Here is a 27,239-nt window from a genome sequence, read left to right on the forward strand (position 1 = left end):
TTGGGTATGGGATATGCTTGAGGGGTAGATCTTGCTGATCTTATGGCCCTTGCACTTGTATAGTTTTCTTTACTATCTCTGTTGGTAATGTGTCCAACACGTGTGTACTCCTGCTGGCTTTTCATAGCTTTGTTTATTCAGGTTTTTGCAAATTCTGTGTTTGAAAGATACAAATATCCCAGCAGTGCCAATTGGTTTAAATCACAATCGCAAGGAATTGACACCAGAACTGAAAGTACTAGTGGAGAAATTATTGGTAATTTTGGCTGACATACAATGATAAAAGGGAAGAATTATCTTTGCGATCACGATGAGAACATGAGCCTGGGGTGTGAGGCTGCTCCACGCACTATCAGACTTGTGCTCTTCAAACTGCAGTCAAATAGTTCTGAAACTGGACTTGGGGATTAGTTTCCTGGTGAGTTCAGTGGGAAAGAAACGAGGCAGCAGTGAGTGCTTTTGGGTCTTTCAAAACTTGGATAACTCCTAAACTCTTAACAGGAAAGGACTGTCTGAAGAAGAGAAGAGTAGGCCTGACTTATTTATTTACTTATCGGTTGGGTACGGAAGCTAACTGGTATCTTAACAGATTGAGTATTTTGGAGATTCCTGTGGTGCTTCCCAGTGTGAGCACTAATATTTGGTCCTATTTTGCTTTATAGAAATCTAAGAGATTAGCAGCGACTTCAAACAGAAATTACTGTCTCATACTCTGCACTTGTACTTGAGGTGTTATTTTTTTTTTATTTCAAGACAGCCCATTTATCTTGCATGTTCTCAGGGCCTCCTCAGCTGTGCCAAATCTTGTCTATTTTCTCTCTTGTTTCTCACTATCATGATTTTTATTTTTTAATCTAATCTACCCAGTCTCTGGTAAAGACAAGATATATTGCAGTATTGCTCTTATTAGAAGGAATGAGTAACTCCCCTTAGCCTAGCTCCTAAAACAATATGCCGTTGATAAACTTCTCGTATTTTCAATTTGATGCTGTGAGTCTAGTACTCCAGATTTTACAGACCGAGTTACTACTGTGGGAATTGCTCAGGTGACTAACAACTACAGAATGAGACACTATGTTGATATAAAGTCCTTGGCTTTAAATTTTTTGGAGGCAAAAGATGTTTACATTACTTTTGGCAAAGGAACATCTTATAAATTTTTCTCCTCTTATCCAAATACATCTTCTGTTGATAAACTATACATTTCTGCAAATAAAAGTGCTGTGTCTTTTTATTCAGAGTAGAAGTATCTGGAAATGTATGTAAAGCCCATAAATACAAAAGCAACAGCAGAGTGCTAACATTTTTTTGAGGTAAGTTGTATTTTTTTCTATGTGACTGCAAATTGTAAGCAATACATGCATAAATATTTTATATCTAATTCTCTAAATATCACTTATTGGATGCACAAACCATTGCTTTTAGCCAGTGATGGGAGTTGAGTAACTAACCAGACATGCAGAAATGGAACATGCTGGCTGTTGCAGCTGTGAATACAATGCAAGGGGCACATATGACTGAGCGAACCCTTAATTTAGAATGAGAGTACTAGTGGAAAATTACCTACGCTATTCATTCAGTGTTAGACAATAATTTATCAGTCTGCAAAGTCCCTTAAATATCCCATTAAATATCGCATTATTATTTTACCCAGTGCTGCTGCATCTCAACAGACCAACTGGTAAAGTAACTCTACATAACTGAAGGAGGTGTAGTACAACTCAACTCTTCTGGCTTAGGTTGCGCTTTCTCCTTCTCATTAACCAGTCTTTGAAGGAAGGGACTCCTTGTATCCCTTTCTAACTTGACAGTAAGTAACGCTGAGGCTTCAGTTGGGTCAGATCCTGTCAGAGTGAAATGTCTTGGTGTACACGTGTCACGGGAGCTTGGTTCATCCGAGATACAGCCCTTTATTAGGAATGGCTTCTCCCTTCACTGGCTTTTACCTGCTTGTAGCCCAGATGAGACAGAAGGGAAGCACTGCATATAAATGAAAATCAGCTCTCTCTATACTGTAATAGTTTGCCTTTCTTGCCACCCCACAAAGGTCCATCAGCTCCAGTGAAGCTGCTGTGGTCTTTGTAATCGATAGGCTTTTCTTTGTTCCCTTTAACAATCAGAGCTGATTTTAAGGCTGGATCTTACTAAGATAACCAAATCTCTACTCCAGTTTAACATCTCTCTATCATCTCAATGAAGAGGATCATTCCTGTTATCACTGGTGGAAAGGATAAGACACGGAGTGGTTTTGTTTCACAGACACTTATTAGTTATTTGACAGTCGATGAATAAATAAATGTTTTCTGTCAGTTGCTCCAACTGTGACATTTAAACAATTACCCAAACCAGATGTAATTAATTATTTTTAAATGTGAGGTAAAAATCTTTCTCTACAAATGGTTAACTAGTCTTGCCTGGTTATTACTGCTGTGGGAGATACTTCAGCATAATCCAAACCCACGTGAATGCCATTAACCAGGCTGGACCCATACGTTTAGTCTAAGTTTCTCTGCAGCTCATGTTGCCCCTTTGATCTTTCTCACTGCATATATATGTTCTAATAATAATTAAAACTTTTCACTGATTAACAGTAAAAAATCAAAACCTTATTCAGACATGAGACTGTGATAGAGACATTTCAGTTTTATCTGAGGCACTCGACTTAAAGTGAATTTGGAGCATACTTACAGGTACAAAAGCTGCTCATGACCTTGAGAAGCTCATCCAAGGTAGAAAGGGTGGCCTTTCCCCTGAGATATCTAACTCTGCCTTTTTATCATGTCTCCTGGCTATCAGATAATGACTTTTCTCTTCTTGCATTGACATCCTTATTATAGAGCCAGAATGAATAAGATTGGATCACCAGCAGCCTGCAAATTGAGAATGTCAGGAGCAAAGAGAATGTGGCTGCATAAGGGCTCAGGAAATAAATCTTCTCAGATGCTGTGGCTGTAGGACATTATGTTGATGTCACAGCAGTATGTATAGGTGCTGTTTCAAATTAACAGGAAAAATCTTCCAATTTTCAGATCCATGGTCTGTTTTATCAACATGATAAACACCACTGCAGTGAAACAAATCACTCTGAAAGTGTAACAGCCCACTTTGTGATGGACAATATATTTCTTCCTCTATTTTCTCATATACAAACAACTTTGAACTAATAAAATTTTATAAGCAGGACCTGAACCTATTACTTTATTTCAGAAACTCTGTATTAGGCCTTGGGAATAAGTATGATGAGAATCCTGTTTTACCCATTAGAGTTACGTTACATTCATAAGCTCGTATCCAACTTAGATTCCTAGTGACTTGACCAGGGCAAAAGCAATTTTTTTTTATTGTGAGAAACTCTGCTATTTTGGCACATAAGCTTCTTATATAGAATTTGGGAAAAAAAAGGTAGCAATATATATATATTTTTTTTTTTCCTGAGAAGGAAAGGTTTGAAAAAAGGTAATTGGCAAATAATTCTATATTTCACCGTAGCAGTCTGTCTGGTTGAACTGTGATAGAGATGTCTTGTATCTCCTCTTCAGGGGGTTGAGCTCTGTCTGAACTACATCTAATGTGACCTAAAGAGGTAGCTACAGGGCAGGTGACAGTTCGTGGAAGATGTGGCTTGTCTATGTAGTGTTAGCTGAATGAGTGAACCACAGGAAGGCTAAAACAATAAGGAAGCCTTGAACTTCAGTTGCTTAGAGCAAGAGTCATGCAATGAATGATTAATTTGCCGAAATTGAACAAAAGTGAGCTTGGAAAGGGTGGCTGTTTTCTCTTTAAAGCTTCTGCTGGTGATTGTAACTGGGAAGTCAAATATGTAAAAAGCCGAGATGAGCCTCGTATTAATTATTAAAAAGACTAACAGTAAGTTTTTGATCTGCTGTAGAGACAAGATGTTAACTCAGAACTTCCCTACTGCCTCAAAGCAATTTTGAAATACTACATTACCTTGGAATAGCAGGCGAACAGCTATTTCTCAGAATTATAAAAGCATGAACTTCACAGCATATCCTAAATACAACTGTGCTGGTGAAATGCCCAGTTACAATGCCAAAGGAAAGTGGATACGTTTTTTTTTTTTTAAATCCAAAGTACTCACTGTCCTGAAACTTCAGGAGAAAACATTAAATGGGAAAGGTTTGACATCTCTGCATGTACCAAATAGTTCCTTTAACTCCTCATTCTTGTCTTGCACATCACAAGGTATCTTTTGAGAGGCCCTAACCAGGAGTGGTGGGGGTGTCTTGAAACTGTACTACAGTGGGATGTTGTTCACGACTCCAAGATGGGAGAGCTCCTCCCTTCCCTTGTAAATTGGTACGGGAATGTGGTTTGAAGTTAGGTGTGGCTTTCTGGTTTAGTGGTTTGTGTGGGGATTTTTGGTTGTAAGTTGGTTTTTGTTTGTGTGCATGGTTTAGGGTTTTTTTGTGTGTGGTGGTCAGTGTTGTGCTTTTCTTTTTTTACTGGAGATAAAGGGAGAGATTTACTGGAGATAAAGGGACAGATTGCAATTCTTTAACAGGAACGCTACGCAAAAATAAAATCCTGTTTGAACCCCTGCCGCCTTCTAGGTAGCTTATGCATTGGTATTAATTGGGAGAAATGTGCTAGAAATGTTAAGAAGGATAACCACTATGTGTTATGGAGCTACACCTACACATTTATAATGTTCAGTCTGTTCATGTTGTCCTACTACAATTTGTTCTAAAGGCCATACTGAATATCATATAGTACAGGGACTTTAAATGTAAATCCTGTCTCTGATCTCCCTTGTGCTGACAGCATATGATAGAAGAAATATCATGCTGTTTGGATTATTAAAATAATTAATGTATTCATATTTACTGTGTCACTTGTTAATACTATCTTGTTAAGTCCTTCTGGCAATGAGATCACAGATTTTTTTTTCTAACTAGCAGCTGCTGCATAGTTTCCTAAAATACCAGATTTTAGGGCTGGGCTAAGGAAGACAGGGCTGATGATAAAAACAGATGGCCTCATTGCTAACAATATACCTGAGCCTGCAAGCACTGAATACTTGTGAAGGTGTGGGCAACTCTGTTGATTCAAGAAGTGCTATGACTGTTCTGTGAGCTTTTTGGTTCTGAAAGGAAAGTCACTGCTCCAGTTCATCTCCTGTGATACTTGGAGATAAACCGTGTCTGTGACGAAAGATTAGAGATAGCCAAATAATGCATAAATTTATTTCTCGTGTTGCCTTTTATCAGTGTTAGATTACCCAAAAACTCTGCAAAGAGAAACATATGCATATCAACCTTAGAAAATGACGATGACTGAGATAAAAAGTAATGAATAATGTATAATTAATTAATTTACAATATTGGTCAAGATGATTACTGACTATGAATTATGGTCCTCTGATTAATTTAGCACAAGATTTCTTTTTTTACTCTCTCTCTGACTATGTGGTAGATATCACTGATGAATCACGCCTAACCTGTAATTTCTTTTGCACTACTACTACTCCTCCATCTGAACAAGTCTTCATCACCACCAGTTCCTGAATCAGTATAGGAGGAATCAATAGTGTCCAGTCAAATTATCTTGTGCACTGGCTCACTTATCTGCTCATCTCTTAATTATTCCCAAACATGAAATTACAAAGAAGCAGACACTTTTCCAAGGTAGGATTTCAAATGAGCAGCATGTCAATAAGACGTGCTGGGGGAATGCTTTATTTTTCAGAACTGCATTCATACCAGTTTTACATGTGCAGGTTTAATGTACATGCATAGTGATCACAGGATGAGATTATTCATCCATGAAAGCATCTATAAGTTAGGAGCATAACTATAATCATTATTTGCAAGCAAATTGAATTAGATTTGAAATATACTTTATGGTTGTATTTTTTCAATTAAGATTTTATTTTTTTCTCCTGGAACTTTGGCAAACTGGTTTTGAATTTAGTAATTCTTTTGTAAACTCTACAAGCAATCCTAAGCAGAGAAATCTAACTTCAAGGTTTTGCCTTGTCTTGAATTAACAAATCTTTATTCTAATTAATATGTTCCTTTAAAGACAATATACTTAATTATTGGTATTTAATTACAAGAATAAATGTGGGAGAAGGTTGCTCGAACCTTGAAATAACCTTTAGCTGATCCTGTCACATTTGCTTTAGATGCGGCTTCTTTAGGGTGACAATACCTTCCCAGGTGGAAGGAGGAGACTGTAAGGAAACCTCTGTCTGCCAGAACAGAATTTTTCTTTTCAAAGACGACTTGCATGTGTTGTTCCGTTGCCAAAATACATTTAATTTATTTGTCCTAGTAGTTAACACCAAAGAGCCAATGAAAACAAGAACACCGCTTTGTTCCGTTCCAGCGCCTTGTCTCTGCCCCTTGCACAAAACAGCTTGGTCAGCGTGACGGGAGAAAGATGCAGCGAGTTCAGGCACGAGCCTGCTCAGTTAGAGCAAGCCCGGGTTCCAAGGATCAGGTGCCGAATCACTAAAAGCGGCAGTGGGGGCTCGGAGGCCTGGGACAGAAATGGGCTGCATGATGGGCCCCATCAGCCTGGACATACCCTTTGTGTGAACTGCTCTCTATGGTGGGGATGTGGTGACATTTGTGATGGATGTCTCTCAATCAGTGGAATATTTCGCTAGCCTCATTTACTCTATAAACATTGTCCTTTGGATTCTTACTCAAGATAATGTAATACAAATACATCAAACCCATAAAACCTGTGTCTGCCTCCTATGAATGTGTATATACATATATTATCACAAATAGTTGCTGTGTTATGATCCCAAAACAAGATTAATATGAAATCAGTTTGCCTAATGTCAGCCTTAATCTCAGCTTTCACTTATCATCCTTTAATAAAGAACTCTTCTCTGTCTTGTTGGCAATTTCTACTGATAAAATTAGTCTATTTTCACTGCAAGTTAGCAGGCTGAAGCAAGGTTTTCATGTTTCCATGGAAAGTGGCAAGGAGTGGAGAGTGGTAGGAGAGATGCTGACTTTCAGACATGTTTTGTTTCCATTTGGTGAATGCCAGTTTGCTTGTCCTTCCTGACTGCGGAGGAGACAGAGGCAGCAGCTTTCTCACCCGTCTCCTCCCTTCTGACTTGGCTGACACCTGCTGAAGAGAGCGGACTGGGAGCAGAACTATCCCCAGGTGACTCTGAGCCCGCAGGTGCTCCATTTGTCTAAGCAACATGTGGCAGGGCGTTGTGGTTACCTATACAACAGGTCACGTGGCGTTTGGTGGACTACAGAAGGAAAATCTGGGGGCCTATTTTGCATTGTGTTAACTCCCTCTTAGGTAAAATGGTGTCCTACACAGTGGAGAGGATGTGGTGCCTGCTGGACTTCGCAGTGCAACAGACAGCTACCTGACTGAAACCTACCATCTATATATCCAACAATTTTTTTTCTATCCCAGTAGAAAAGGTGATGTATCAGGAACTCAGCATCTGAAGTCGAAGTGTTTGCTCCTTTTCAAAGGGAGGGCATGGCGTTAGTGGTAAAGAGCAGCATGTTACCCAACACCAGATCATTGGGATGGTAGCGTCTCCCATGAGACGAGTCAATTTCTCAAGCCCCAAACGATAAACTAAATGTGCACAATTTTAACATATCCAGACTGTGACTTCTTTTTTTGGCTTGTTCAGTCATGAAATCCCATGCTGACCTCTATTAGTGCAAGTATGATACCATTTTGTCAGAATACTTTGTTGTGTGCCTACTGAAAGGGCCGGCAGTGTTCAAATTGCATCGCGGTCTTCTGAGGACAGATGGTTGCACTGAGGCTCTGAAGTAACACACCAATGCATTTCAGTAGAGAGCCACTTTAACTAAACGTGTTCCCTAAGTCAAAAACCAAAAGAGCAATACCTTAACTCTGCTTCTCTTTAAATTGACTTGTGATTTAAATGAAAGCAAATTGACACTTTCTACAGCACATGATCTACGTCTTATGCTCTGTGCTAAGTCACGTTCTAATTCTGCATGTTTTTCCTGCACTTTCTGTGACCCGTGGAAGAGGGATGAATTACCAGCACGCTATTTCCTTAAGCTGAGCAATTACTTCTAATGAATGTTACGTGGGTTATGTGGCAATAGAAAATAGGAAAAAAAGAGACTTGCCATGGAAACGTGGGGTGTGTTTTTTTTTTTTTTTCTTGATGCTTTAATCTCTTCTGCAGTGGGGATTACTGTGCTATTTATTCTTTATGGTGAAAGTATGGCGCTTATGCCTGTTAGATTTGTAATATTTTGCTTTATATTACTTTAAAAGTGGGAAGTGTACTGTACTATCTTGGCGTATTTAGTTTTTATCCTGATGATGCTTCCTTTCTCCAGACAACAAAATGAACATGTTGCATTATACCTGTCTTGCTCATGCATTTTTATCATCAGGTAAATTTATGTCCTTCTTGTTAACTCATGTTCCATGGAGTATTTCCAGAATGAGGTTTCTGTAGTGTTTTGCAAAGCCTGTGCTGACTACTATTTCCAGCCTAATACTCAGGGCAAGAAAACATTCGAAGCCCAACAAAAGCCTGTGGACTGACCTCACTGTATCTTACTGAAGTGATGAATCTGTCTTGCATTTTCATTGACCAACCTCCTTTTTTCTGTTCTAATTATGTACTTCTACATGTTTCTGGTGTGCTCTATCATATACTATATTCCTAGTATTGAGAATCAAGATTCCTGCAGCAAATTATGTGTGAAAAATAGCTAGCTGACTAGCACAGGGATACACACTTTATTCTCTTGTTATTAAACTGGCTTCAAGAAAGAGAATTGCATCTCTGCACTGCTGACACTGAGCCAACAGTTTGTCTGAGAGGAGGAGAGAGAACAATGACATTTGTAATCCCCTGCTAAATGCAAATAAGTTCGTGTCTCTTTCTTCTGGAGATTGCTTCGCTGAGTCAGTGGAGTTCATTTACATTTTGGTGACTTCTACAAGAATTTTGCCAACACAGCTTATTTCTGCAAACACTGTCAGTTCTGACATTTCTCTTTCCTGGGAGAATCCCCAGAATGGCTGTTTCTCTTCCCAGTAGCAGACTTGCAGCTTTGCCAGCAGAGGCACTCAAAGCAACGCCAGCCTCGACCATCCCTGTCCCTCACCTGGTAGAGCACCATTCCCTGAGTTAAGCCACCACAACTTTTTATGGCCATGGTGCAAATCACACCACGTGAATAAAAACTTCCCCCGCAACAAGTGCATCCTGGATGCAGAATCGGCACCCTGAGCTCACTCCTTGGGCAGGCACAGGGTTGTTGGGCAGGCACAGGGTTGTTGGGCAGGCACAGGGCTGGTCCCCAGGCACAGATGCACGGCAGTTGTGGAGACACAGCTCAGGAGAACCACACTACACCCCCAAGCAGATCCAGCTCCCACGCAGGCATGTAATTCAACTCCCAATTAATCCAGCACTCCTGGGGCCAGACTACTGAATCTACAGAAGACAAAGGCTATCTCTGTAACTCCACTAAAGGTTGTTATAAAAGGATGCTTAATTATTTTTTTTTCCTGTGTAAATCTTTTCCCATGTAATTGTTACAGCAAGTGCAGTGTTACAAAGATGGGGAGGTATTTATCAGCGCTTTAGGCTAGAAGCATCATCTAAGTTAGGCTGAACTCTTCAGTCTGCCTTTCACGTATCACTGGTTTGTACCTTTCTCTGGCTCAGAGGAGGATGTCATCAGGGTTTCATTCATTTATGAACACCATTTACTAGTTTTGTGAATTACTGTTGTTTTTGAGAGTCTCAATGATGCTCAGTAAGATAGAGCAGGAGAATATTTTTTTGTCTACCATTATTATTTTTTTTTAACCCTGCTTATGGATTTATATCTAGAATATGCATTTATGTGCCACTTTTGTCTCTCGATCAAAGCCTGGCAGCTATAAACACATCTCTTGCAATGTAATGATATGAACAAGCCTCTTCTGTTAGCCGCTCAGATGAAACCAACCCAATTATTTGTCATGACTTAAGGCATATTTGAATTTAGGATTTCAAGGAGGCTTTATGCCCCCTGGCCCTGCTGACTCTTTTCTATTTGCTCTTTATTTTTCATCTTATTCTCAATTGTACTGCGTATAGTGTTTCCCACTAACACGTTTTGTAAAGCTAATGTGTCAAAAAGCTGGATTTTGCTATTTGTTTATAGAGACTGTGGACAAAGAAATTAGGCCTCAATTCAGGAAAGTGCTGATGTGCATACTTTGCACACTGCAAATGCATTCTTGATTTTATTCATGCAAAATTTTCCAATTTAGGGAGCACTGAGATGCATGTTCAAAAACTGTCACTGTTTAACTATTTAGATTGTGGGAACAGCTGATCGGCCCTTTTTCTTGTCTTGTCGCTTTGAAAGTTTGTATTATAGAAGTGTTGTAGTAAAAATTACTGAAATGTTTTAAAATATCTTTTTCTGAATTCACAGACTTCATATTACAGATGAAGGAAAATGCATATCAAGATCCCTCAGTTTCTTGTCTATCTGTGCGAGTTTACAGAGCAGGTTTGTCAGGCTGCCTTGAGAGAAACTCCCCTTTTAAACCTTAGCTTATCTTCCTGAAAAAATACAAGCATACAAAGAAATACTTTAATATATTTCAAAATATAACAATAATATGGATAATTTCCCACTATGAAACTGAACTAATAGTTCTTTATATCCTGTCACATAATTTAATATTCTTATCTCTACCTCGACAATGGCTATACTGATCAGAATTGAGCACTTTCTAAGTTCGCAGGGCAGGGGGGGTCATCATCATCAGGACTGTCCCATTTCAGGAAGACCTGGTGCTGGCATCTTTGCTTGATGGTGTCTGATCACAGTTGTCTTTTAAGGCTACTGAGCCATTGCTGATTTTTCTAGCTAGGAGACAAACGGTGCCAGGGCCATGCAGGCTTGCCTTTCATGTTTACTGTATGCTAGAATGCTATGCTTAGTTGTTATTTTCTAAACCCTCTATTCTTTTTAGCAATGTGCTTATGAATAGATAAGTTGTCCAGTTAAAGATGCATAATACAGATGAAGGTTCTGCTCTAATTAAGTTACTGGAGGGCTATTTCAGTTCTGTCCATTGTTCATTTCTGCTTAGCAAAGTTGGGAGTATGTGAGTAGGATTTTATTTCAAGCAAGATTAACAAATACTGACCCTCAGCAGGCGGTACAAATGCATTAAATAAAACTTAATGTCAGCAAATAAAAGAGAAAAATATGCTGAATAACCATAACAGCACTGGAAGAAGCAGTCTTTCAAATTAATCCTTAGAAAGGATAAATGAAAGGTGTAAGAGCAGAGGATATCTCTGTAATTATTTTGATAATCCAGACTAAGGTAGTACATGAAATTTATAAACAAGTCCAGCAACAGCATTTTTTGTATGCAATAGGCTGCACATTGCTGTAACATGGAAAGAGTAGATAAAAATTTCCACAACAATCTAAATTCTTCTAATAAAACAGAAATAAATTTCATAAATGCTCCAAAGAACTGAAATCTAACTGGAGGCCAAAACTTTAAAAGGACATCTAATGGATTTAGCTGGGAATGAATGGAAACAAATGCATTCATTAGGTTAAAATCTAATATTTTCAATGGTTGTTGTCACTGTATCTCAAGTGTTATGTTCATATAATAGTTAGTTAAATAACAGTACTGTACCTTGCTTGAAATCTGCTTTTCTGACAGGAACTGTCCAAAACCAAAGTCTGGATAGTATTCTAACATACTTCCCTCAACAGTCTCAAGACAAGATCATGTTAACCATCCTGGTTGACTCTAGGCAGGATTATCTAAAGAGAATTTTCCATGGGCAGGATTACCTATGTGATTTCACATTAAGCTGCACAGAGAGTGATGGAGATTATTAATCCAAATGGCCTGTGGTACTTAACAGAAAAGCAATCTGTGGGATTATCTGTGTAGATGCAGTTTTTGAATGAAATAAACCTGGCTCCTTAGGTAAAGTCTTCACAACAGAGTTATTTTAAGTTTTTGAGCAGTGTTTACTCATTTTAATAATAAAAAGAGAAGTCTGAAGTGGCCTAAAAGACAATTTTTTTGGTACGAAAGACTCCAGTCATGTAACCCTTGGAAGTGGGAGCAATGATTGCACAGATATGACTATCTTGGGCTTCAGTGGAGCAAATTCTTTGGCTCCCATGAAAATGTATGTTTCAATCTGAAGCAGAATTTTAGTGTTTAATATTACTTTCTTATGGCTTCAGGAAAGATAATATAGGCTTGGAAAAAAGCACATAGGTAATTTGAGACACTAAAAGATGGCTGAAATCTTTGTATGCATGTAAGCCTCTATGCTAAATTATTGGCTAGAGGACTAAAAAAAGAGTAGGTGAAGGCAAGTAGGTCTTAAGTGCTGCAGGTCAACGCTATTTTGCTGAGCATATTTTCTGAGAAATGTATGGTTAACCCTTGAGCAAAGATTATACTACATTTGATTTGCTCTTAAGGCAAGGGAAATATTAGCTTGTTTTCTCAACTGGAACAAATCCATGCATTGCTTCTCAGGGCAGCCTCCCTTGAGTACATGCAGTACAATGCTTTTGTTAAGACTTAGCAGTGGTTCTACTTCTGATTCCAGAGGTTTTAACAGCAAATAATCATCAGTCAAGTTAAGAAAAGGGAGCACAAGAAAGAGAAAGGGTGAGACAGAGAGGAAGAAAGAAGAATGCATTTTTTCATGTGGTGATTCTGGTTGACTGATACAGGAAAGAATAGGCAAATATTTTTGTACTTGAAATACACTTTAAATAGTTCATGTTCTTTCCCATTAGGCTGAATTTCATGGTAGCTGCACATGAAATGAAATACTTTAATGTCAGTGTTTTGCTTCTTAAATGCTAAAATCAAGCTCCCATGGTACGCTAAGGAAGTAACTATTTTGCTTCTGAAAGCCAAGATAAAGATGAGAGGTAAAAATTAACTGAATTGTGCAGACTTAGAATCCTGCAATATGAAATTATTTCCTGTTTTATTTTTTCTTTCTGCATTAAGGCACCTCTCTACAGAGCTGCATTTACAGATGTGTATTCACACATCACCTGTTGGTAAGCCTATACTGTTGGCTGTGTGAGAATCACGTCTATGGATGCACACACGTGGCTCATCAAGCTGTGGTTGATTACTGTGATGACACAAACAGCCTTTTAGGAATGTCAGAGCTATGGCTCAACATGCTGATTGGTACTGTTAATCTTTACTTACATTATCACAATGCCCAGAAGTCATGGTTAGGAAACTGGATGTGTGAGGTGTTATAAAAAGAACAAAGATTCCCTCCTCTCAAAAGAACTTATCCTGCATTGTTCGTGTTTGATCCACCACTTATTCTGCCAGAACTAGAGTAGGGTTTGTGGCCGTAGCATGGATGTTTTCCATCTTGTAGCAATATGCCAAGTATGTGATGGAAATCTCTCCTGGAATATAGCCTCAGTGGAAAGTCTGCTCTTACTCTCAGTAGATACACTGGATGTTGGTTTTGACCACCCAAGGTTTTCCTGATTCCCTTCCCTTCCTTTTCCCTGAAAATTCACTTTACCATGGTTAGCTGCAAAGCTTTTCCTGTACATGCCTAGGTCTGAAAGAGTATGTAGAATACTACAGCCTGTCTTTCCTCTGTAACCACCTTTCTGTGTTTGAGCCCTCTGGGATCTTTGTCAGTGTCTCAAATACGAAACATTGAATGCCTCTGCCATTTGCTCATAACTGTACAAGTAATAATGTCATGAGTTCCAGTGTGACTGGACTGCCCACAATAGTGGTGGATATCCTCAAAGTACCATGGCCTCATTCTCGTCTTACAGCAGTGGACCACAAAATATTTCAGTGAGGTACATGATAGTAAAACTGGTTGGGAAAGAACTATCAGTTTTGTTTTTCCATTTTCCTAGGTATTTATTTCTGACCCTCTTTCTTAGCATCTCTTTTTCCTCTGCCCTTCTAATTTCCAAGGTCCAGCGTACCTGCACAGCTGATACAAAGCAATCTCTTCTAAATGAGTATTGAGACCACATGGTAGTGGTTACTGGTACAGGGAGCCCCCATTACTGACACTATCATATCTGATTTTATAAGTGCTAGAACAAAAGGTTCTCATTTTATTCCCTCCCACTGCCTAAGTATGTGAATCCACAATATCAGGTTAGGCATTAACGACACAGTGGGCAGGAGGTGATTTGAAAGTAATTTCCTTTTCACTCTATCATTAGTCTGCGTCCATGGTTGATGTACTGCCAGTGTTTTAAGAAGTAGTTCTCATGCGTTCCCCTTAGTTACTGACAAATCCAGAATCCCCTGGGGTGAATGCACAAATGTAGTGAGCATGTGTAACAGACTGAGGAACTTGGCCATTTCTTTCTCTGCTTAAAGAAAGAAGTCTTCCTCAGACCAAAAATAAAACTGTTGTATAATAAACTTCTAACGGGTGTACTAGAGAAAAGCTTTTAGTTTATAAACCTGCACAAACTTCCATGCTTTTGGATTCTATAATCTTGGGTGTTTGCTTAAAGGCCTGACTGCTCCCACCAGAGCTGCTAGTTTACACCTAAGTACTGTCACAGAGGATCTAGTCCAGGACAAAGCAAAAAACCCACTGTGCTTCTCTGATGCATTTTTATAGTAAAAATTCTGTAGTGTTGGTAGGAATAACTGACCAGCTTTCAGACTGGGATAATTATTCGGGGGACAATAGCAAAGATATCCCTTTTACTTGGGTGGGTATATTTTATCCCAGTTCTGGGTGACTGTTCTATTAGTTGATATTGGAGACTGAATTTCTGTTTTATTCCAGCCTCACCAAATGAAGTTCCATGTGATCAGCTTCCCTCAGGGTCCCTGTATAGCCATAGTCCACCAAAAATTCAGCAGTCTCAATAGCTGATGACAGAAACACCTAAGTACCTAAGGTATTTACTGGGGAGTGAACTGTACTGCTTTTCAGAAGCACCTGAAAAGGGTCGCGTTTTCCAGTTTGATACACATTGATGTATGTTTGAAGTTAAAACTATTGTACAGATTTTTTCAAGACAGTTCCAAAAGTTATGTGTGTTCTTTATCTGCGTTGCATAACCAGTAGTTGTTGTATAAAACCAGTATTATTACTGCTGTTTCAGCTTTACTTAAAGGTATCTTGGGTTTCTAGAAAGCCAGAGGTGGAACAAAATTAAAATAGAAAGAACAAAACAAAATAATACAGTATAGCATGTTATCAGCATTAAAGTCTTTTTGGACTTTGATAAACATTCCATGTAACAAATTTAAGAAACAGACCTCTGCACACTACGGAACAGCATCACCTGCTGCTTAGCAATGTAATTAATCGATCCTATCACAAAAGTGCTTTGGTAATTACACAGAAGACAGTCTTGTGAATAGTACTGACAGAGTTCATTTGCTGTCCTGTTGAGTGCTGTGCAATATGTTTGGATGTTCAGTCCTTCCATTACAAGTGGAGATTGTGATCTGAACAGCATTTCTGGATACTTCCCTCTATATACAGTACAAGATGTGGACCTCTGCTTAGGAATTTTTAGGCTCAGGGAGTAATCTTGAACCGGCTTTCTCAGGGCCAAGCTTCCAACAACTGCAACAACAACTTACTTTAAGCAATAGAAAGGGATTTAAACTCCAGTGTACCATGATTTTCAGTTTCCATAACTAAGAATAACTTTGTCAAGGGCTGTTTTCACAGACAACTCAAAAGGTGGAATATGGCTTTATTCTGTTATTTTTTTTAATGCTGAGGTTATTAATTTGTAACATGATAAAAATGGAAATTTTAACCTGTCCAATACACTAGATTTACAATTCTCACCATAAATCATAATGTAAACTTCCAGCTGAATGGAAACTCATTTTGAAACATCTGCTTAGCGTCCATTCAGGCATTTTTAGTCAAGGAATACCATATTGCATGGCAGAAGTTTGGACTATAGCTTTTGTCTGGGTTTCAGAAAAGGCCAGACAACAGCTGTCTCTTCCCTCCTCCATTTAATTCATCAGAACTACAGGTAGTAACAGTCTCTGTTGCACACTAGTAATGTGCATTCATATAAATACACAGACTAGTGATGACACTGCTGACTACCAGCAGTTTGATTCAGAAGATATTAGGTCAGCTTTTGTCCATGAAGAAACAGAAATCTAGAAGAAGGTCAAAATTTTCACTGGGAATTTGTGTGCATGATTGGAGGGGAATACAGATGTGGCCTCTAAACACGTGGGGAGATGATGGCCATACATTTTTACTAGTGATAGTTCGATAGCTGTAGCTCTATAGTATGCTACATGTGCCTGTTGTTAATAAACAAGTGACCTAATGTGACTTATCAAAAGGTTTTTAGGTTGTTGAAATAATTACATGGAAGTAGATTTTTACTATTTTAATTGAAAAATATTTTATATGTTTATGTAAAAAACTGATAATCCCCCTGTATATGAAAACATCAAAATAAGAAACCAACATTTTTATGTGATAGATCTATTTGCATTTTTAATCTGTTGCCTTAAACTGCATGATAGACTGTCTAAGGACACGCGAAGTAATGGACAGGTTATATGATTGAGACAAGCTTTGAAGATGTTTACCACAAGTGCTTTAACAGAGAAACATGCAATAAGGGAACTACGCTTCCTTCTTGCTACCTTTTTATTGTATTACGTATGGGTTTTGTATGAAGGAGATGAAGTTTTTCTTGGCCAAAATTAAAAAAAAAAGAAGAATGGAGATGCCATTAACTGTAAAGTAAATGTAACAAATCTAAGATGAAAAAGAATAATGGCAACTAATATGTAAAAGCTTGATGTTTTTATTCATGCTTTATGGCTCAAGGGTATAGTGCATTAAATGAGTGTTGCCTTCAGCAGGCATCACAGGATCTTGGACCTTGCCAGGAAATTCTAAAATATATTAGGATGAAATAGACAACTGCATGAAAGTGTTTGCTAACCCGTGGGCTAAACGTTTGATTGTTAGTATTACAAAAGCAGAAAGTTAGAAATAAGAACAATAAATAATTCAAGTGGAGTGCCTCTATCTTGCACACAGAAAAAATAACGAAGATGTCAGTATATCTGTTTATATATACTCACCCCCTTATATACATGTTATATAATATTACCTATAGATTAGTCACAAAGGGATTTTTTTAATACACAAGTGCTCATTTAGCCACATGTTCAGACTTGACTTGTTGGTGTGAATGCTAACTGCATATGGAAATCTCTGTCAGCTTTGGAATTCCACCTGGCTCTGTCCCCACCTTGTCTGTCCACTATTCCTGGGTAGCAGTGCTGTTCTGGGCAGTATGAGACCGAAGGAAACGGTGAACCAGATCTAATTGCATAGTCGTTCTGTGTAGATTTTCTGTTGGTGCTGATCTTCTAATAGGTCTTGCTGTTATTCAGCAAAACCAACACATGGCAGAGGTGCTTTGGCACTTGTCTTGTCTGAAACATTTCTGTGTCTGTGAAGTATATATAAAGTGACAGATGTTAGTGCCTCGCTGGATGACACTCTGCTCGCTCTCAGGTTCGTCTGTGAACAGCAAATCAGTTTTTACATTGAAAAATAATGGATTTTTCCTCTAGGCGATTTCTGATTTGCGTGTGCTTCTGTAACCATTGCAAATGATCTGCTGGGTTAGTGTTTTTGAGCTCTTAATGTGTTCAGAGCAAACCTGTGACTATTTGACTCTATTTTGTTAGCTGTCGTTGTTTTTTCTTATTAGCACTGAAGGGATAGCTTTGTATTTAGCAACAGTTACATACATTAAATTTACATACATTAAAAAGAGTTTGTTGCCACACTGCTTGCTTTATGCATACCTTTATGGAAGGGCAGAAAACAATGCATGCTTAGGTGTGATGTAAGTCACTGAAAGGTTTTTATGTGATCCAGGCAAGATGCAACATCATAAAAACTGATGGGTACCCATTAAATCTTCCACAATCACACCCAATTTTTTTTTCAGAGAAGAAAACCAAATCACATGTCTAACTCTTATCTCTGCTGATTAGATTAGGCATTAAGAGCATAAGAGCCTGAGGTCTTGCCTAGATTCAGGTCTTGTGTGTCCTCCCATGCATTTTAACTGTAGCCCTTCTGAGTTCTAAGTTATAAACTTATAATCTTCTGTGCTCTGTGGAGCTGACCTGGATCCTGCTCTTCTTACTGGGCTCTGTTCACTTCTGCAGAGCAGCCACGTTGCACGAGTGCTTGAACCCCCCTGTAGAGCCAGGCAGCGGGTCTGGAGATGACCCAGCTGGTGTTGCGGACCTGCTGTCTACACCATGCATGTTTCAGAGGGTTTGACTCTGCGTTAGCTCTGTCTTGCCTCTGAATGCCCAAGAGAGGATGGACAGTGTCAGGCTCACTCTTAAAACTCATTTTTTGTTTACTTTCATCTGAAGTGCATTGCCAGTATCACAGAATCACAGAATGTCAGGGAGTGGAAGGGACCTGGAAAGCTCATCCAGTGCAATCCCCCCATGGAGCAGGAACACCCAGATGAGGTTACACAGGAAGGTGTCCAGGCGGGTTGGAATGTCTGCACAGAAGGAGACTCCACAACCCCCCTGGGCAGCCTGTTCCGGCCTCTGTCATCCTCACCGTGAAGAAGTTTCTTCTCAAATTTAAATGAAACCCCTGTGTTCCAGTTTGAACCCATTATCCCTTGTCCTATCATTGGTTGTCACCGAGAAGAGCCTGGCTCCATCCTCCTGACACTCACCTGTAGATATCTGTAAACATTAATGAGGTCACCCCTCAGTCTCCTCTTGTCCAGCTCCAGAGCCCCAGCTCCCTCAGCCTTTCCTCATAAGGGAGATGCTCCACTCCCTTCAGCATCTTTGTTGCCCTAACAAAGTAGCTGTTGTTCTGCTCTCCCTGTTGTAATTTCTAGTCTTTCTGCAAAATTGAGGCTGTGTTCTTCTGTGTGCGATGTTGTGTTAACTAAAAACCCAAGTCTGCGAATATTTCTGTCAAGTAATTAGTGACAGCAGTATGTGATCTATCTTATTTGTACTGTGTAGAATAGAAGTCTAAAAGTAATTTGCCCTCTTAGATGTTGCTAGATAGAAGACGGGTATGTTAAAAGGATGGTTTCAGAGGTGAAACTGTAGCTTGAAATTAACAAGTAAACATAAAGAGCAAAAAGTAGGAACAGGAAAAGCTGAGATAGTTACATCACCAAGTTTGCTAGTAAACAGCATTTGTTACAAAACACTTTTGTTCATCAGAAACCCTCCAACCCATCTTTCAACGTATTTGCAACAAATCTGGTTCTAATGTGAGCTATCTGCACTGTTCACAAAAGTTACCCTATGATTCCTTGAAACACGCTCTTAAGTATCTCTGACTTGACAGTAATTCTTACCTCTCTCTTGCTGAAGTATTATTTTAACCAGCTGGCAGCTATTTTATTCACATTAACATTTCCAAATGCAGAGTGCCCGGCCAGCAGTCACTGCTCTGTAGACATGACAGTGTCTGATTGTTTCCTGCAATGGCAACTGCCTTTTTTAGCCTTATTTTATTTTATTTTATTCTCCCCCCTCCACTGGCATTTCAGAGTAGCAGCTCCCACAGTACATTACCTTAATGCATTTGAGCTTGACCAAATCTTCCATTCCCACTACTACTGATATTTGTCTGCTATTCTACTTGAAATCAGCATGCAGTATAAATGATTTGGACGTATGAATAAATCAATCTCTAAATATCCATATCCTTCCAACAGCAAAACCAGACAAAATCTAATATTTAGAACAGTATATTGCTCCCAACACGGATTCGCTGAGCAAATGGATTCACATTTGTAGGAGATGTCATGATTTAGGAAAGTGATGGGTAACTCACTTGAGCATGTTAGTTTGATGGACATGTAGTCTCTGCCACAGTCTCTCTTATAGTGACAGCGCAGCCAGTTTAAGAGGCAGAGTCCGTCACCACACTGTAGTTCTTCTTTTTTACATGGCAGAATACTCTGTTCATCTAAAAGGAGGAGAAACAATAGATGACTTTATGTAACAAGCAACTCCTTCCTGAGCAACAAAGCCACAGGTCAGCTGAAAGTCGATCTTTAGCTTTTGAAAGCCCTGGGCAGATGAAAACACTCTCTCCTCTTTGTCAGATCTGAAAAGGGTTTCAGACTTAAATATTTCCTGTGTTGTTGTTGCTGATCATTTAAATAGTGTTTGAGACAGATGAGATCTAGGTGAAGCATACCAAAGAAATCACAAGGGTACCGTGTCTCTGAGGTAACCAGCCTTCTGACTGATTTACATGCTTTAACAGCCAAAATAAACAATCCATTTTTGCCCCAACTTAACACACAAAATGGATAAATCAGGGGAAAAAAGATCTGCTGTCCTGCACAAACCTGAAGGACTGGATGAAGGGCTTCTTAGCTGTAACTCTCACAATCCTTTTCCAGTTTGAAAATTAGGGGTAGAAACTCAGTCTGACAGAGTGGGGATTTTTTTTTAATAACCTTAATAAAGCCTTGGGTAAATTTATGGATACAAACTCAGGTTTGGCTTGCAGTGACATTATATCCTATACAGTAGGGTCTGCAGCTCTGCCTGAAGCCAAATCTTTGGCTCCTCGGTTGAAAGAATGTTGGACTGCAAGGGTTAATAGTGCTCCGCACCTCCAAAACATTTATTCCTGCCCTGCTCTTCTCTGAGAGGTGTCTCAGTGTGGCTGCTTGTACCGGTTGGATGGGATCCCCTTCAAAAACTCAAGTATCGTTTCTGTTTATTTGATAGGCAGCAGTGCTGGACTCTAATCTGTATTTTGGCATAGTAGTTGCATAGGAATGAATTCTAATCTATTCTCTCCACTAAAAAAATTAAAAAGTCAGGAATGGGAGGTAGGAGTTGAGAGAAGCTGCTGAAACTAAAGCATTAAGTCAGTAGTTACAGTGGAAATGAACAATTTGGAGTTGTCAGCCTACATCCTTGTAAAGGAGGGTGAGAAGTTATCAGGCTTGGAGAGAAACTGATACCTTCCCAGTGTAGATTCCAGCCTAATACATGAAAAGGTGAAAAAGTAATTTTTGATGTAAACAGATGATTTCAAGCCATCATGAAATAAATTTATGGTAGAAAGGTATTGAGCAAGAGATGCGACCTATTAGAAGCGAAGAGCAAAGGATTCTGAGGTGTGTTTCTGGAGCTATTTGAACATCCTTTCTGCACAGCTGGAGTCATTAAAGCCTGGAGTGCAATGTGGAAAACAGTAGGGAGATACAGGATATGCCTTTAAGGAAAGGGAGATGAGACCCTCTTTGGTGCCTTCAGAAAACATTGACACTACAAAGAAAAAAATCAGTGAGGAGCAGATTATTCTGGAAATTAAACTTTGCAGTACACTTAGAGAAGAGGGAGCAACTACAGTGTGTGTTTCCCTGACTGCTGGCGTCACAGACCTACAGGGTTTCCAGCATTCTCTGTTAGAGGAGACTGGTAACGGGTGGTAGATGTTGGTGCCTTGATCACTGACTCTTCTCAAGGCACCCTCAAGTGCAAGGGAATACGCTGCTGTGGGGTGCAGAAGTCTTGGTGCAGATCTGTCAGTCTCTCACTTGAACTTCCTGGCATAATGTGCTCTCTCCAGGACACCAGCGCACAGAAAAGCTGTCACACGCAGGCTTGAAGCAATCTCTTGCCTTTCTGTATGTCTCAATCTGTTGCAGCCAGTGGAACCACTGTAAGATACCTGGCACAGGCCCAAAATCACCCAGTTTCTTCACCTGCTTGAACTGAGGCACTGGGCTCCACCTGCGCTTACAAGTGTGAATTTATGTTCACTGAGTACCGGCCTCCAGACAACTGTGTCTGTTTTCTGGGAAAAATGCAGGATTTGCCATCAAGAACTGCAGACTCCCTAGTCTGTAGCGGTGGAGAAAGTGTTTTATTCTTGCTGCATACACAAAGATTTCCTTGTTTGTGAGTAGGAGTTTATTCAACCTTCCACCATCGTCCTGGGGCCTCAGAACACAGGTAGCAGTGCTGTAGTCACTGACCGCACAGCTGGCAGCCAGCTGTGCCACTGCTGTGTGTGAGCCCAATGCCGAGGGGCAGCATCCAAAGTGCCTGCTCAACAGCCTCCTGGTTTTAGTACCAGGATTTTCTGTGCTTTTCCTTTGCAGCAAGTATGACGCCGTGCCTGGCTTAGGTGGGTTTTCATGTGGAAAGAGGAGAGCCACATACGAACGCTTTTGTTCCTTCCTGATTTTGTAAGATAATCCTGTTTAGCAAGTGTACGTTTGTAAGATCTGGAAAGGTTATAACACAGAAATCTTAACGTGGGATTTTAAAACACTCTCTGCATATCTTATAGTTTTGTTTTTCCTGATTCGTGCATCCAAATGAACATTTTACATATCTGTGGACGTTCCTTGTGCTCTTAGGTGTAACAGCAGAGACATAGTTCAATATGGTTATTAGCAAGGTTTACTAATATTTAAATAAATAATTATATAGTCAATAGTTGTAAAATATTTTTTAATAATAGCAATATGTATTGGCAGTCTGGTTAACTGACTGACAAACTGGTTGATTTGTTTGCTTTTACCTATGCCTACAATCCATTTCTTCAGAGATGAATCTCAGAACTGCTGGGGAGGAGGTGGAGGAGGCAGCGTGATGCAGGAAGGGGAGGCAGTTTGGGTAGAACCATTTGTCTGCCTTTTTACTTCTCTGACAGTTTTGGGCCCCCTTCATTTAAGTATTAGAAACAGTGACCGAGGTTCGTAACTGCTGATTAATAATGACATATTCATTATAATCAATATTTTCTAGAGATAATTGTGACTTCTTACTGTAAAAAACAAACATACCTGACGAAAAGCTAAAAGCACTTTGCAAAGAAAATCCAATGTTTCTCTCAGAAGGAAACATCTAAAGCAACAAAGCTAATAGCAAATTTTATGTCTGATCAGAAAGTTCCATTACGTGCCAAAACTGTCAACCTGCCTCGGTATCGTGTGGTTTAAGTCACGTAGCTCTATTGCTGAGTGTTTGCTTGCCTAGACTTTGCTTGTGTGACTTTACCCCTTTGTCCTGTACAAGCGCAGTATTCTTGAGGCACAGCTGCAGTCCTGCTCCTGGGCCTTTGCACTTGCTGAGGAGAGTAAACGGGTCTAGTACCTGGCATATGTGAGTTCTGTATAGCTGAGGAACCCCCTATTTGGTCGCCTTCCTGTGGTACACAGCCTGGGACAACACCAGCCTCTTCCCAGGCTGGGCATTACAGTAATTAAACACAATAGCCCTTGCATAGAAAGCCAGCATGTTGGGCCTGGCTGAACTGTACTCAGTTAAGGCCAAAGTAAAACAAAAATATTGTCTTAGGAATGTGTAATTTTCAAGAGACGTAGGCACCCATTTGGAAATTAGGGCAATACTCAGACTACTCTGAACTGTTTGCTGCAACAGTTCTGTTACAAAACTCCACTTATCTAAAGTTAATGCAATAGCAAGTTGTCTTGCCATGAAGAAGTGGCCTCTCTGGGAGGTGCAATGGCAGGGAACAATCTGAGCTTAAGGGTCAAGGGAAGCAAAAAATTGATAAGAAATTGTAGTATTCTGATATGAATCCCCAAACTAAACATATTCTGGCTACATATGTAATGAAGTGCTATTAAGTATTTCATGTATAATGTAAACCAAACAGTTCCATAATTAAAAGAAAAAAAAACCAACTAAACAAACAAACAAAAACCCCCAAACACCTAAACAGTATTTTTGCAATATTAACCTGTAGCAACATAAGCACATTACAAGTATTTTTTTGCCAAGCCTACAGGCAATTCACTAATAAATGGGTAGACAGCCACAAGTAGCTACATTAATGTAAGCATCTAAAATTGCCTCTAATTTTTGTATTATTAGGTGTTTTCTATGACTTATGTGATGCCAATTTGTCATATATTAGCTAGCCAGAAGGCAATCAGTTTTAATCAGCAGCTACTAATTTTGCACTTGCTCTTGAGCCCAACTTTAGCGTGTTTTTTGTAGGAGTTTAAGGGAGTACCAGGCAATCTGAAGGATACCACTTTGCATTTACTTGGTTTAGCACTGTCTTCAGCTTTACGAACGAAACTCTGCTCCTACTTACCAAAGTTATCTTAGGTTAGATCCTACAAATACCTAATGTTGGTGGAGGCTGGTCTTGATACTATGAGGAATTTCTCCAGGTTGGTAGGTTGTGGCAGCAAACATCAAGCCTGATGGTAATTCTAGTCTGTGAATGATAGTAGCTGCTTTGTTGTTCCTTTCAGTATGTTACCAAGTAAATAAGATAACGGTTCGCCTGTTCTTTCGTTAAATTTCAGGTTTAATCAGGTGATTTCTCACCCATGATGGGCATCTTAGCTTGAAAGTTCTTACCAAAGTCATAGTCTAGTTGCAACATTTCAGCATGGCTTGTTCTGAGCTGCAGCACTTGCTCTGAGAGATATCTTGGTTGTTTTAATGGTTGTGCATATATTTTTATCATTATGCGTTCTCTTCTCTAAGAGATTGGACATGCTGCTCTGCTTCCCTGCATACATGTGCTTTTCTGATAAAATAGGACCAGTGACATGGGCAGAATTGGCTCCTATAATGTTTCATTTCCTTTTCAAAAATCTTTTAAGGTAATAACTACAAAAGTCAGTCATAAAAGTAGAGTAGAAGGAAGTCCAGTGTCAGGAATTGTTTTATTTCAATGACTGGAAGTAGTTTTAGCCACATTTGTTTCATTAGTGAGTGCCAAAATGATACAAATTTTGATTGATGTCAGTGTGCTCAATTTGGAAACCAGTTTTAGCAGCTATGTGCTAATTTGTTGTTGTGGGAGAAAATGATGAAAAGAAGGATTTTGTTTTAAAAATGAAATATTGAAGTACTTGTACCTGACAGTAAATTTTATGGTTCTGTATTTCATACAATTCTCTCGCTCATTTCTGTGAGTTTTGTCTGTATAAAGATCACAAGGTTAAGGCCATTTCTGTTAACTCAGTTGTTTTCTTAGTCAGGAAGCTATTTGTTTTTTAATGGATTGATGTTTATCTGTTAGAGGACTTTAAATATAATTTTCCTACAGCTGTACATGGCTGCAAGGCATGCCATTAATGCAGTTAAAAAAAAAAAGAGAGACTACTTACAGAGATTGGAATAATTGCTGCCTATTCCAATACGGATGGAGCTTCCAGAGATGAGAGGAAGATGGAAGAAAAGAACTAAGGAGGAAAAAGTGGAAAAAAAAAAAGGTCCTTAATAGCAGTTTGTTTTTGTTTTGCAGTCAGATGTCAGTTGAAGACACATTGTGTTGTTAACATGCACCCACTCTTTCTGGGGCCGGATTACATGTTTCAGACTCTGAATACACACACAGATGTAGCTTGAATGGGGGTGAAAAAACCAAACAAGTCATTGCTTTGTACTTCCAGGAATCAGTCCAGTCAGGAAATGATATTATATGTGACTTTAATGCCTCGTAGATTGAAACAACCCATGTATAAACAACAATGTGTTATATAAATATGCTAATTATTGTATCAAGTCATTCACCAGTCACTGAAACGGGCACCTACCATTGTGAAACAAGATAACTGTTTCCTAATTTGCCTAAGTGCATCTTGAATACATTAGGGGTGTGTGTGTGTCAAACTGGGTTGGAATAAATTTATTCTAAAATTTGACACACATACTCCCCCTATGTATTTAAGCTTTAATATTTATAACTTGCATTTCAAAGATTTATACTTGCAGACAACAAAATGCACGAGTAAACTGTGTCCTAAATAACAAAATGTTTAGATTTCCTATAAGGTGGGCTTGATGCTCCTGCGGTTGCATATAGAACAGCTCCCGGTAGTCGGTGGGCTGTCACGCAGCCCTGGCACAGTGTTTTGCCGAGGCTGCGTTCCCATCCAGCCGAGCCGCGCTGTCCCCTGTGCCACGGGGACGGTCCCGGTTCGTGCCCCCACAGACGGCACCTGGCCCCTGATGTTCCCTCCCCATGCCGCCCTTCCCCCGGGAGCCGCACCCCGGCGCAGCCCGGTGCGGGGGTGCTTTTTCTGCTTCGGGAGGGGGTTCCCGAGTAACAAAGTTTCCGCGGAAGCCCATCCCGCCGCCCGCCCGGGCCGCCCCGGGGCACAGCGCTGCCCGGCTGCGGGCTGCCCCCCGCCCGGCGGCTCCTCCGCCGCCGCAGGGTCAGGCTCCCGGCGCGCCTTACCCCAGCACACAGCGCCGGCCGTTCTCTCCATGCGCCTCCGCCGCGGCTCCCCGGCGGCTTGCGGGCGGCGGCGGGCGGCGAGGCGGGCGCAGCCGCCGCCGGGAGACGCGCCCCGCCGCCTCCTCCTCCGCGCGGGGCCGGAGCGGCGGCGGCTGGACGGAGCCGGCGCCCGCGGGGGAGGGCGGGGGCAGGCGGGTGACCTCCGCCCCGCGGGGGCCGGCTGGAGCTCCCCCTCCCCTACCCGGCCTCCCGCGGCGGCGGGGCGGGACGGAGCGGGGGCAGGCCCGGCCTGCGGGGAGCGGGTCCCCGGGATGCGGGGCGGCGGTCCGGCCTGTGCGGAGCGGGGCCCGGAGGCGGTGCGGCCGGCGCAGGCCGCTCGGCGGGCCGGGGTGCTCGGGGCTGCACATCTGTGGGGTCTGACCGGCCTGCGGGGGCTCCGGGGCCTGCGGGAACCCCGGCTCCGCGCCTTCCCCTCCCTGCTGCGGTGCCTGGGGAGAGGGAAGGAAAGTGTTAGGGACGCTGCGGGGCTTTGCTGCCTGCATAAGGAGCTGTAGGCGGATAACGGCTCTTGAAAGCCGAGTCCAGCCTAGCACTTGGGCTGAAAGGGAGGAGACTGCCTGGGAATAAACCCGCGGGGATGGACGGGATTATCTGAGCAGTGCAGAGGGAGTAATGCGCTGAGGCTGGATGGGGGCCAGGAGAAGAATGTAGTCCAAGTAGGAGCTAAAACCACTTTACAGTGGTAAGATCTGCTTGTTACCAGGGCTCTTCGAAGCGTTTCTCATTGCGAATGATAAATGCCCTAGTGCTAAAGACAGAGAAAATGGGGTTGCAGCTGGTACTAAAGCATATGAGCTTTTATAATCAGCTGTTTACCTCCAAGAAAAGGATGCCACCAGCAGCTTAGGTAAAGAACGCAAGAATAAGGCCGTTTTGGCACATCAGGACACACCTTTTTTTTTTTTTTTTTTTTTTTTTT

At 40.7% G+C, this 27,239-nt stretch overlaps 1 protein-coding gene across 2 annotated transcripts in view; it reads right to left on the reverse strand.

Annotated features, from left to right (window-relative positions):
- The window catches only part of BEAN1 (brain expressed associated with NEDD4 1), a 40,773-nt gene extending 14,058 nt beyond the window's left edge, over positions 1-26,715 (reverse strand). Inside the window, exons 1-3 of one of the 2 annotated variants that reach the window (XM_082062531.1) lie at positions 26,261-26,715; positions 25,188-25,262; positions 19,892-20,026 (exon numbers count right to left, since the gene is read on the reverse strand). In XM_082062531.1, the coding sequence (XP_081918657.1) occupies positions 19,892-20,026; positions 25,188-25,262; positions 26,261-26,291 (241 nt within the window). In that variant the 5' untranslated portion in view covers positions 26,292-26,715. Of the gene's footprint in view, positions 1-19,891; positions 20,027-24,157; positions 24,284-25,187; positions 25,263-26,260 lie in introns of those variants that run through there. The other variant, XM_082062532.1, reaches the window with a different exon arrangement.
- Positions 26,716-27,239: the final 524 nt, after the last annotated feature.

The sequence above is a fragment of the Streptopelia decaocto genome (assembly GCF_964273445.1).
Source record: "Streptopelia decaocto genome assembly, chromosome: 11".
In the NCBI taxonomy this organism is placed as follows: Eukaryota; Metazoa; Chordata; class Aves; order Columbiformes; family Columbidae; genus Streptopelia; species Streptopelia decaocto.